The 13,220-nt window shown below is 47.0% G+C and overlaps 1 protein-coding gene across 3 annotated transcripts in view; it reads left to right on the top strand.

The window, feature by feature from the left end:
* Positions 1 to 13,220, top strand: part of mlh3 (mutL homolog 3 (E. coli)) — a 147,011-nt gene that overhangs the window by 117,231 nt on the left and 16,560 nt on the right. For 2 of the 3 annotated variants that reach the window (XM_086002512.1, XM_086002510.1), the window contains exons 9-10: positions 8,982 to 9,005; positions 9,417 to 9,495. In XM_086002512.1, coding sequence (XP_085858638.1) covers positions 8,982 to 9,005; positions 9,417 to 9,495 — 103 coding nt within the window. Of the gene's footprint in view, positions 1 to 8,981; positions 9,006 to 9,416; positions 9,510 to 13,220 lie in introns of all 3 variants that reach the window. The other variant, XM_086002511.1, reaches the window with a different exon arrangement.

Below are 13,220 nucleotides of genomic sequence, written 5' to 3'. Positions count from 1 at the left end.
CGATCCTTGCGGTACCCTACTAGTCACTGCCTGCCACTCGGAAAACAACCCGTTTATTCCAACTCTTTGCTTTCTGTCCGCCAACCAGTTCTCTATCCAAGTCAATACCTTGCCCCCAATCCCATGTGCCTTAATTTTGCACGCTAATCTCTTATGTGGGACCTTATCGAAAGCCTTCTGAAAGTCCAAATACACCACATCCACTGGTTCTCCCTTATCTATTTTACCAGTTACATCCTCAAAAAATTCCAGTAGATTAGTCAAGCATGATTTACCTTTTGTAAATCCATGTTGACTTTGTCCGATCCTGTCACTGCTTTCCAAGTGCTCTGCTATTACATCTTTTATAATAGACTCTAGCATTTTCGCACTGCCGATGTCAGGCTTACCGGTCTATAATTCCCCGCTTTTTCTCTATCACCTTTTTTGAATAGTGGGGTAACATTAGTTACCCTCCAATCCATGGGTACTGTTCCAGAGTCGATCGAATGTTGGAAGATGACCAGCAATGCATCTACTATCTCTAGGGCCACTTCCTTACGTACCCTGGGATGTAGACCATCAGGCCCTGGGGATTTATCGGCCTTCAGTCCCATCAATTTTCCTAACACCATTTCCCTACAAATACTGATTTCTTTCAGTTCCTCCCTCTCATTAGACCCTATGTTCCCTGGCATCTCTGGGAGGTTATTTGTGTCCTCCTTTGTGAAGACAGAACCAAAGTATGTATTTAGTTGGTCTGCCATTTCCCATAAAAGGGAACCCAAAAATCTTCTACCGGCATGTAAACAGTAAGCATGTAAACAGTAAGCGGGTATTAAGAGGCTGGGTGGGGCCAATTAGAGACAAAGAAGGTGCTTAGAGGCAAGGCTAGAATACTCAGTGAGTACTTTGTATCGGTGTTTACTGAGGAGGTGGATGCTGACAAAATATCGGTAGAAGTGGAAAAGGTAGAAGCAATGGAAGGGGTGAAAATTGATTATCAGGATGTACTAGAAAGACTGGGTATGCTTAGAGTGGACAAGTCGTCTGGTCCACATGGCTTACATCCCAGATTGCTAAGGGAATTGGGGGAGGAGATAGCAAAAGGGCTTGCCACAATTTTCCAATCTTCCCTAGATGCAGGGGAGGTGCCTGAGGATTGGAAAGTGGCAAATGTGACACCATTGTTCAAGGATGTAAGGACAATCATAGTAACTACAGGAGGCCTTGAGTGCAGACCAGGCGCCGTGGGCACTCTGTGTCTCTGCATCACTGGGAGTCGTCAGGTTGTTTGTGAGGCACAGGCTGAATAGGGCTTTCTTAGCAGGGTCTTTGAGTGCTCCAGCGTTAATTTTCCTGCGGCATTGTTTCTGTTGCCGCTGCTGTTTTGGGGCTACATTGATGGAGATGACAGAGCGGATTAGGTGGTGGTCTGTCCAGCAGTCATCAGCTCCTGTCATGGCGCGGGTGATGCGGACGTCCTTGCGGTTCCTTGCTCGGACGATGACGTAGTCCAGCAGATGCCAGTGCTTGGAGCGAGGGTGCTGCCATGAAGCCTTGTACTTGTCTCTCTGTACTTGTACTTGGCCCCCGCCACACAGTACTGCCCCCCGACTATCAAAATCCACGACAAGGCCTTGGACAACGTGGACCACTTTCCATACCTCGGGAGCCTACTGTCAACAACGGCAGATGTCGACGATGAAGTCCAACACCGTCTTCAGTGTGCCAGTGCAGCCTTCGGTTGCCTGAGGAAGAGTGTTTGAAGACCAGGACCTCAAACCCGGCACTAAGCTCATGGTCTACAGAGCAGCAGTGATACCCGCCCTGCTGTATGCCTCAGAGACATGGACCATATATAGCAGGCACCTCAAAGCACTGGAGAGGTACCACCAATGCTGCCTCCGCAAGATCCTGCAAATCCATTGGCAGGATAGGCGCACCAACGTCAGTGTTCTCGCTCAGGCCAACATTCCCAGCATCGAAGCTCTGACCACACTAAATCAGCTTCGATGGACGGGTCACATTGTCCGCATGCCCGATACGAGACTCCCAAAACAAGCACTCTACTCGGAGCTCCGGCACGGCAAGAAAGCCCCAGGTGGGCAGAGAAAACGCTTCAAGGACACCCTCAAAGCCTCCTTGAAAAAGTGTAACATCCCCAACGACACCTGGGAATCCCTGGCCCAAGTCCGCACAAAGTGGAGGAGAAGCATCCGGGAATGCGCCGAACACCTCGAGTATCTTCGCTGGGAGCAAGCTGAAACCAAGCGCAGGCAACGCAAGGAGCGCACATCAACCCAAGCACCCCACCCACCCGCCCCTTCAACCACCGTCTGCCCCACCTGTGACAGAGACTAGGTCCCGCATTGGACTCATTAGTCACCTGCGAACTCATTTTTAATGTGGAAGCAAGTCATCCTCGGTTCCGAGGGACTGCCTAAGAAGAAGTAACTACAGGCCGGTCAGTTTATCATCAGTGGTGGGTAAAGTTTTAGAAACAATAATTAAGGAAAAAAATTAAAGGGCACTTGGAGAGGTTTAAGCTAATTAAGGAGAGCCAACGCGGATTTGTAAAAGGCAGACCGTGCTTGACTAATCTAATTGAAGTTTTTGATGAAGTAACAGAGAGGATTGATGAAGGGAATGCAATGGATGTTGTCTACATGGATTTTCGGAAGGCGTTTGACAAAGTACCACATAGAAGGCTGGTTAACAAAATTGAGGCTCATGGAATAGGTGGGTCAGTGTCAGCTTGGATAAGGAATTGGCTTAAGGACAGAAAACAGCGAGTTGTGGTAAATGGCTGTTTTTCAGACTGGAGGATGGTAGACAGTGGTGTTCCCCAAGGGTCAGTGCTGGGGCCAATTCCTTTTTTTTAAATATATATAAATGACCTGACTATTGGAATACAGAGTAGAATTTCTAAATTTGTTGATGACACCAAACTTGGGGGTGTGGCAAACAGTGAGGATGATACCAATCGACTGCAACAGGACATAGAAAGGCTAGCAGAATGGGCAGACAAGTGGCCGATTGAATTTAGTACAGAGAAGTGTGAGGTGATGCATTTTGGCAGAAGGAACAGGGAGAGGCAATACACATTTAATGGCACAGCTTTAAAGAGTGTGCAGGGACAGAGGGACCTGGGAGTTAATGTGCATAGGTCTCTGAAGGTGGCGGGACATATTGAGAGAGTGGTTAACAAAGCATATGGGATCTTGGGCTTCATAAATAAAGGTATTGAGTACAAAAGTAGAGAAGTTATGCTGAACCTTTATAAAGTGCTGGTTAGGCCACAACTGGAATATTGTGTCCAGTTCTGGTCACCACACTTTTAGGAAGGATGTGAAGGTCCTTGAGAGGGTGCAGAGGAGAGTTACCAGAATGGTTCCGGGGATGGGGGATCTTAGCTACAAGGACAGGTTGGAGAAGCTGGATTTATTTTCATTGGAGCAAAGGAGGTTGAGGGGTGATTTGATAGAGGTGTACGAGATTATGACGGGTTTGGATGGGCTAGACGGGGAAAGACTATTCCCACTAGTTGATGGTACAAGGACTAGGGGACACAGATTTAAGGTTTTGGGCAGGAGATATAGGGGGTTGTGAGAAAAAACTTTTTTACGCAGCGAGTGGTGATGACCTGGAATTCGCTGCCGACGGAAGTGGTGGAAGCGGAGACACTCAATGTTTTCAAGGGGAGACTGGATAGGCACTTGAGGTCCTCAATTTAAATAAAGGAAACTACGATGGTCTGAGGAGCGAGTTGGGTAGGATTGATTGGGGAATGGCACTCAAAGGGTTGACGGTGGATAGGCAATGGCAAACATTCAAAGACCGAATGGATGAACTACAGAAGTTGTTCATCCCAGTTTGGCATAAAAATAAAACAAAAAAGGTGACTCAACCGTGGCTAACAAGGGAAATTAGGGATAGCATAAGATCCAAGGAGAGGACATATAAATTGGCCAGAAAAAGCAATAATCCTGAGGATTGGGAGCAGTTTAGGATTCGACAAAGGAGGACTAAGGGATTAATTAAGAAAGGGAAAATAGAATAAGAGAGTAAGCTTTCAGGGAACATAAAAACTGACTGTAAAAGCTTTTATAGATATGTAAAGAGAAAAAGATTGGTGAAGTCAAGCGTAGGTCCCTTGCAGTCAGAATCGGGGGAATTTATAATGGGGAGCAAAGAAATGGCAGACCAACTAAACACATATTTTGGTTCTGTCTTCACAAAGGAGGACACAAATAACCTCCCAGAAATACCGGGGAACATAGGGTCTGATGAAAGGGTGGAACTGAAAGAAATCAGTATTTGTAGGGAAATGGTGTTAGGAAAATTGATGGGACTGAAGGCCGCTAAATCCCCAGGGCCTGATAATCTACATCCCAGGGTACTTAAGGAAGTGGCCCTAGAAATAGTAGATGCATTGCTGGTCATCTTCCAGAAGTCAATAGACTCTGGAACAGTACCCATTGATTGGAGGGTAGCTAATGTTACCCCACTATTCAAAAAAGATAGCAGAGAAAAAGCGAGGAATTATAGACCGGTAAGCCTGACATCGGTAGTGGGGAAAATGCTAGAGTCCATTATAAACGATGTAATAGCAGAGCACTTGGAAAGCAGTGACAGGATCGGACAAAGTCAACATGGATTTACAAAAGGTAAATCATGCTTGACTAATCTACTGGAATTTTTTGAGGATGTAACTGGTAAAATAGATAAGGGAGAACCAGTGGATGTGGTGTATTTGGACTTTCAGAAGGCTTTCGATAAGGTCCCGCATAAGAGGTTAGCGTGCAAAATTAAGGCACGTGGGATTGGGGGCAAGGTATTGACTTGGATAGAGAACTGGTTGGCGGACAGAAAGCAAAGAGTTGGAATAAACGGGTCGTTTTCCGAGTGGCAGGCAGTGACTAGTGGGGTACCGCAAGGATCGGTCCTAGGACCCCAGCTATTCACAATATATATTAATGATCTGGATGAGGGAATTGGATGTAATATCTCCAAATTTGCAGACGACACAAAGCTGGGTGGGAGGGTATGCTGCGAGGAGGATGTCGTGAAACTCCAGTACGATTTGGACAGGTTGGGTGATTGGGCAGAAACATGGCAAATGCACTACAATGTGGATAAATGTGAGGTTATCCACTTTGGTGGCAGAAACAGGAAGGCAGATTATTATTTGAATGGCAATAGATTGGGAGAAGGGGAAGTGCAAAGAGACCTGGGTGTTCTTGTCCACCAGTCGCTGAAGGTAAGCATGCAGGTGCAGCAGACGGTTAAGAAGGCAAATGGTATGTTGGCCTTCGTAGCAAGAGGGTTCGAGTACAAGAACAAGGATGTCTTGCTACAGTTGTACAGGGCCTTGGTGAGACCGCACCTTGAGTATTGTGTGCAGTTTTGGTCACCTTACCTGAGGAAGGACGTTCTTGCCATGGAAGGAGTGCAGCGAAGATTCACCAGGCTGATACCTGGGATGGCAGGAATGACATACGAGGAGAGATTGTGTCGATTGGGCTTATACTCACTGGAGTTTAGAAGATTGAGAGGGGATCTCATCGAAACCTATAAAATTCTGTCAGGTCTGGACAGACTAGATGCAGAAAGGATGTTTCTGATGGCCGGGGAGTCCAGAACCAGGGGTCATAGTCTAAGGATAAGGGGTAAGCCATTTAAGACTGAAATGAGGAGGAATTTCTTCACCCAGAGAGTGGTGAACCTGTGGAATTCTCTGCCACAGAGGGCGGTGGAGGCCAATTCATTAAATATATTCAAGAAAGAGTTGGATATATTTCTTGAGGCTAGAGGGATCAAGGGATATGGGGAGAAGGCAGGGACAGGGTACTGAATTTGGATGATCAGCCATGATCTCATTGAATGGCAGAGCAGGCTCGAAGGGCCGAATGGCCTACTCCTGCTCCTATCTTCTATGTTTCTATGTTTCTATAAACTTGCAGGGCTCTGTGGATAGAGCGGGGGATGGGACTGACTGGATTGCTGACACGGACTCCTTCTGTGCCATTATGACTCTAAGAGGATAGCATACCAGAAATCCCAAGGAAACTAATATTGAATCGGGGACAGGGACTCAATAAAATTAATGTAAGTAAAATAACAGTAATGAAGAAAATAATGGCACTAAAGAGTGACAAATCCCCAGGACCAGATGGTTTCCATCCCAGGGTTTAAAGGAAGTCGGTGAGCACATTGCAGATGCCCGAACTATAATCTTCCAAAGTTCTCTCGATTCAGGAAACGTTCCTTTAGATTGGAAAATTGCGCATGTCACTCCACTATTTAAGAATGGCGAGAGAGGGAAACCAGGGAATTATAGACCAGTTTGCCTAACATTTGTTATCGCAAAATTGCTGGAGTCTATAATTAAGGATAGCGTGACTGAACATATGGAAAATTTTCAGTTGATCAGAGGAAGCCAGCATGAATTTGTGAAAGGTAGGTTGTGCCTGACAAACCTGATTGCATTTTTGGAAGAGGTGACTAAAGTAGTTGACGGGCATGTCTATGGATGTTATTTATATGGACTTCCAGAAGGCATTTGCTAAAGTCCCACATAAGAGACTGTTAATTAAGATAGAAGCCCATAGAATTGAGAGCCAATTATTGACCTGGTTCGGAAACTGGCTGAGCGGCAGGAGACAGAGAGTAGGGATAATGGGTAGGTACTCAAATTGGCAGGATGTGACTAGTGGTGTCCCGCAGGGATCTGTGTTGGGGCCTCAACTATTCACAGTATTTATTAACGACTTGGATGATGGCATAGAAAGTCATATATCACAATTTGCCAATGACACAAAGATAGGTGTAATTGTAGGCAGTGTAGATGGAAGCATAACATTACAAAGGGATATCGACAGATTAAGTGAATGGGCAAAACTGGCAAATGGATTTCAATGTCAGCAAATGTGAGGTCATCCACTTTGGATCAAAAAGGATCGAACAGGGTACTTTCTAAATTGTGAAAAGCTTAAAAACAGTGGAGGTCCAAAGAGACTTGGGGGTCCAGGTACATAGATCATTAAAATGTCATCAACAGGTATAGAAAATAATCAGAAAGGTTAATGGAATACTGGCCTGTATATCTAGAGGACTGGAATCCAAGGGGGTAGAAGTTATGCTGCAGCTGTACAAAGCCCTGGTTAGACCACACCTGGAGCACTGGGAGCAGTTCTGGGCACCACACCTTCGGAAGGAGATATTGGCCTTGGAAGGAGTGCAGCGTAGGTTTACCAGAATGATACCTGGACTTCAAGGGTTAAGTTATGAGGAGAGATTATGCTAATTAGGGTTGTATTCCCTAAAATTTAGACGGTTAAGGGGTGATTTGATCGAAGTTTTCAGGATATTATGGGGAACAGATAGGGTAGATGGAGAGGAACTATTTCCACTCGTTGGGGAGTTTGGACTAGGGGCAGAGTCTAAAAATTAGAGTCAGACCTTTCAGGAGTGAAATTAGGAAACACTTCTACACAGAGAGAGTGGTAGAAGTTTGGAACTCTTCTGCAAACGGCAATTGATGCTAGATCAATTGTTAGTTTAAAATCATAGAGTGATAGCTTTCTGTTAACCAAAGGCGGGTATATGAAGTTAGATCGCAGATCAGCCATGATCTCATTGAATGGCGGAGCAAGCTCGAGGGGCTGAATGGCCGCCTCCTGTTCCTATGGTTCCACGTCTCCTGATCCAGCGACAGACCTGCAGGCACTGGACCATCCTGAGGCACAGTCCTGTGCGCACCAGGGTTCGGGGTCTGTCGATCACTGTGGGGGTTCGGGGTCTGTCGATCACTGTGGGGGTTCGGGGTCTGTCGATCACTGTGGGGGTTCGGGGTCCGTCGATCACTGTGGGGTTCGGGGTCCGTTGATCACTGTGGGGGTTCGGGGTCTGTCGATCACTGGGGGTTCGGGGTCTGTCGATCACTGGGGGTTCGGGGTCTGTCGATCACTGGGGGTTCGGGGTCTGTCGATCACTGTGGGGGTTCGGGGTCTGTCGATCACTGTGGGGGTTCGGGGTCCGTCGATCACTGTGTGGGTTCGGGGTCTGTCGATCACTGGGGGTTCGGGGTCTGTCGATCACTGTGGGGTTCGGGGTCTGTCGATCACTGTGGGTGTTCGGGGTCTGTCGATCACTGTGGGGGTTCGGGGTCTGTCGATCACTGTGGGGGTTCGGGGTCTGTCGATCACTGTGGGGGTTCGGGGTCTGTCGATCACTGTGGGGGTTCGGGGTCTGTCGATCACTGTGGGGGTTCGGGGTCTGTCGATCACTGGGGGTTCGGGGTCTGTCGATCACTGTGGGGGTTCGGGGTCTGTCGATCACTGTGGGGGTTCGGGGTCTGTCGATCTCTGGGGGTTCGGGGTCTGTCGATCACTGTGGGGGTTCGGGGTCTGTCGATCACTGTGGGGGTTCGGGGTCTCTCGATCACTGTGGGGGTTCGGGGTCTCTCGATCACTGTGGGGGTTCGGGGTCTCTCGATCACTGGGGGTTCGGGGTCCATCGATCACTGTGGGGGTTCGGGGTCCGTCGATCACTGGGGGTTTGGGGTCTGTCGATCACTGGGGGTTCGGGGTCTGTCGATCACTGTGGAGGTTCGGGGTCTATCGATCACTGTCGGGGTTCGGGGTCCGTCGATCACTGTGGGGGTTCGGGGTCTCTCGATCACTGTGGGGGTTCGGGGTCTCTCGATCACTGTGGGGGTTCAGGGTCTCTCGATCACTGTGGGGGTTCGGGGTCCGTCGATCACTGTGGGGGTTCGGGGTCCGTCGATCACTGTGGGGGTTCGGGGTCCGTCGATCACTGTGGGGGTTCGGGGTCTGTCGATCACTGTGGGGGTTCGGGGTCTATCGATCACTGTGGGGGTTTGTGTGTATCGAGAGCTGTGGGGTAATGGAGCACTCTCGATGTACCATGTTTGTAGCATGTTATCCCTTCTTTCTGAACCCCAACTTCCTCCCTAATATATGTTTTCACTTTTGCAGGAGTTTCTCAGAGAACAGATTGAGGTGAGTGGTCTCGATCTTTGGTCATGGAATGAGGAGAGTATCTGAGCTATAGGAGAGAGTGTGTGTTCTGTAGGAGTTGGCGTGTAATCTATAGGAGAGGGCGCGTGGTCTATATCATGGGGCGCATGTTCTGTAGGAGGGGCGAGTGTTCTATAGGAGGGGGCGTGTGTTCTAAAAGAGGGGATGTGTGATCTATAGGAGGGGGGTGTGATCTGTAGGAGAGGTATATAACCTACAGGAGGAGGGTATTTAATCTATTAAGGGCGAGTATATGATCTATAGGAGAGTGCTGTTTATCCATCAGTCAGAATATTGCAGATTTCACTCTGAGTGTCCCTGGACTTCACCCAGTGTTGACCCAATTGTGTGTCACTCGAAGTAAAGCCAAGTCTTTGCTTCTTCTACCCCCAGGTGCTTCAGTCAACGGGAGGTTTCCAAGGTGTGTTGTCGCGTACAGTGCTGAAGGTACTGTCCTCACAGGCCTGTCACGGTGAGTGTGAACAGGTGTGTAACAGTCCACTCTGGGGAAATGCAGTAGTAGAAACTTACATCGAGTGTACAGCATAGAAACAGGCCATTTGGCCCAACAGGTCCATGCCGGTGTTTATGCTCCACAGCAGCCTCCTCCCACCCTTCTTCATCTCAGCCCATCAGCATATCCTTCTATTCCTTTCTCCCTCATGTACTTATCTAGCTTTCCCTTAAATGTATGTATGCCATTCGCGTCAACTACTCCCTGTGGTAGGGACTGCCACATTCTCACCACTCTCTGGGTATAAAAGTTTCTCCTGAATTTCCTATTGGATTTCTCAGTAACTATCTTATATTTATGGCCCCTAGTTTTGGACTCCCCACAATTGGAAATATTTTTTCTAAATCTACCCTATCAAACCCTTTCATTATCTTAAAAACCTCTGTCAGTTCGCCCTTCAGCCTTCTCTTTTCTAGAGGAAAGAGTCGCAGCCTGTTCAGCCTATCCTCTCAGTTCTGGTATCATTCTAATAAATCTGTTTTGCACCATCTCCAGTGCCTCGATATCCTTTTTGTAATATGGAGACCAGAACTGTGCACAGTACTCTACGTGTGGTCTAACCAAGGTTCGATACAAGTTTAACATAACTTCTCTGCTGTTCAATTCGATCCCTGTGAAAATCAGCCCCAGTGCTTGGTTTGCTTTTTTTATGGCCTTATTAACCTGTGTTGCTACTTTTAGTGATTTGTGTATCTGTACTCCCGGATCCCTCTGCTCCTCTATCCCATTTAGACACTGATTTTCCAAGGAGTATGTGGCCTTCCTACCAAAATGCACCACCTCACACTTGCCTATATTGAAATTAATTTGCCAATTACCTGCCCATTCTGCAGGTTTATTAATGTCTCCCTGTATTCTGTTGCAGTCCTCCTCTGAATTAACAACATCCCCCCTCCCCCCCAAAATTTGGTATCGTGCGCAAATTTTTAAATTGCACTTCCGATTCCGAGTCCAAATTATTAATGAAAATTGCGAACAGTAATGATCTTTGTGGAACTCCATTTCCCACCTTTTGTCAGTCTGAGTAATCACCCTTAACCCCGACTCTCTCTTTTCTGTATTGCAGCTAACTTGCTATCCATTCTGCTACTTGCCTCCTGACTCTGTATGTTTTGACCTTAGTCATGAGTTTACTATGTGGTACCTTATCGAAGGCCTTTTGAAAATCCAAATATAATACATCAACTGCATTACCCTTATCTACCCTTTCTGCTACTTCTTCGAAGAATTGAATAATGTTGGTCAAGCATGACCTTCCCTTTAAAATCCATGCTGACTACTCTATTATAATTTTAGTTTCTAGTTGTTTTTCTATTACATCTTTGAGTAAAAGTGCCATCATCTTTCCTACCACCGACGTTAAGCTAATTGGTCTATAGTTCCCTGGACTTGTTCTATCTCCCTTTTTAAATATAGGAATCACATTAGCTTGACAGTAAACTGGGCAGGAGTGGGAATAAACATATCAGGTCATATGTTTAGCAGGGACAGAATAGGTAAGGGAGGAAGAGGAGCAGTGGTGATCCTGGTGAGGGAGGGGAAACCTGCTAGAGAGAGGACTAGTGTACACAACAAACTGGTTCAGGCAGAGTCAACACAGTTAGGGATCAAAGATAAAAAGGGATTGTTCCGTTAGTAGAAGTGTACTACAGACTCCCTAAATGTGGGAGGGAATTTGTAGACAGATCAGGGAGTAGAGTAGAAATAAATAAATTATTGTTGTATGAGATTTTAATGACCACAGTCATCAATTGAGAGACAAGAGAATGGAATTCTAAAAATGTGTGCAGACTGATTATTTCCTTTCAAGGGGAGAGGCATTGCTATATCCAGCTATGAGTAATGAAACAGATCAGGTTAAGTGTGGGTGAGCAGTGACCATAGTTTGATCAGGTTGATGGGTTGAGTAGTTACCTTAGTATGATCAGGTTTCAGGTCCAAATAGAAAGTGGAACAGTCAATAGAAAGCAAGGGCACCAGATTGGAAAATGAAAAATCCCAGGAGCTCGCTCGCTGGGGTGAGGTGGAAGGAGGGATTGGGACACAGGACTGTGAATCAACAGTGGGAGATTTTTAATTCCAAAATTGTAGAATAAATAGCATTAAAAAAGGAGACAACTTTAAACTGGAGGATGCTGTGAATGAATATAGAGGTTAGAAACAAACTTTTTATTTAATTCATTCCTGTGTTGTGGGCATCGCTGGCAAGACCAACATTTATTGCCCATCCCTAGTTGCCCTGAAGAATGGAGATGAGCCGCCTTGAACCACTGCAGTCCATGTGGTGAAGGCGCTCCCACAGTGCTGTTTGGTCGAGATTTCCAGGATTTTGATCCAGTGACGCTGAATTACATTACACAGGATTACATAGAATATACGTAAGAAGTCACACAACACCAGGTTATAGTCCAACAGCTTTATTTGAAATCACAAGCTTTCGGAGCGCTGCTCCTTCTTCAGGTGAAGTGGAGAAATGCATAAAGACACAGCTTATATAGTCAGAGAATCATGTCAGATGTTTACAGGTAACCTTTCCAACTGCCATTTATCACACCTCGGCAACATCGTCATCAAACCAGCAGACAAAGGAGGTGCCATCGTCATACAGAACAGAACGGACTATTGCAAAGAAGTATACCGACAACTGGACAACCAGGAACACTACAGACAGTTACCCGCAGATCCAACCAAAGAACACACCCGCCAACTCAACAGACTGATCAAAACCTTCGATCCAGACCTTCAAAGCATCCTACATGCTCTCATCCCACGTACTCCCCGCATGGGAGACTTCTACTGCCTCCCAAAGATACACAAAGCCAACACACTTGGACGTCCTATCGCATCAGGCAACGGAACCCTGTGTGAGAACCTCTCTGGATATGTCGAGGGCATCCTGAAACCCATCGTACAGGGAACCCCCAGCTTCTGTCGCGACACTACAGACTTCTTACAGAAACTCGGCACCCACGGACCAGTTGAACCAGGAACACTCCTCGCCACGATGGACGTCTCGGCACTCTACACCAGTATCCCCCACGATGACGGCATCGCTGCGACAGCCTCAGTACTCAACACCAACAACAGCCAATCTCCAGACGCCATCCTACAACTCATCCGCTTCATCCTTGACCACAATGTCTTCACCTTCGACAACCAGTTCTTTACCCAAACACACGGAACAGCCATGGGGACCAAATTCGCACCCCAATACGCAAACATCTTCATGCACAAGTTCGAGCAAGACTTCTTCGCTGCACAGGACCTCCAACCAATGCTATACACCAGATACATCGACGACATTTTCTTCCTATGGACCCACGGCGAAGAATCACTGAAAAGACTACACGATAACATCAACAAGTTCCATCCCACCATCAAACTCACCATGGACTACTCCTCAGAATCGGTCTCATTCCTGGACACACGAATCTCCATCAAAGACGGACACCTCAGCACTTCACTCTACCGCAAGCCCACGGACAACCTCACGATGCTTCACTTCTCCAGCTTCCACCCTAACCACGTTAAAGAAGCCATCCCCTATGGACAAGCCCTGCGAATACACAGGATCTGCTCAGACGAGGAGGAACGCGATGGACACCTACAGACACTGAAAGACGCCCTTGTAAGAACGGGACATGACGCCCGACTCGTCGATCGACAGTTCCGATGGGCCACAG

Source organism: Somniosus microcephalus, chromosome 12, assembly GCF_052327205.1.
Source record: "Somniosus microcephalus isolate GS21.2 chromosome 12, FLI_Smic_1.0, whole genome shotgun sequence".
Lineage (NCBI taxonomy): Eukaryota > Metazoa > Chordata > Chondrichthyes > Squaliformes > Somniosidae > Somniosus > Somniosus microcephalus.
This window is presented reverse-complemented; position numbering and strand designations above follow the sequence as displayed.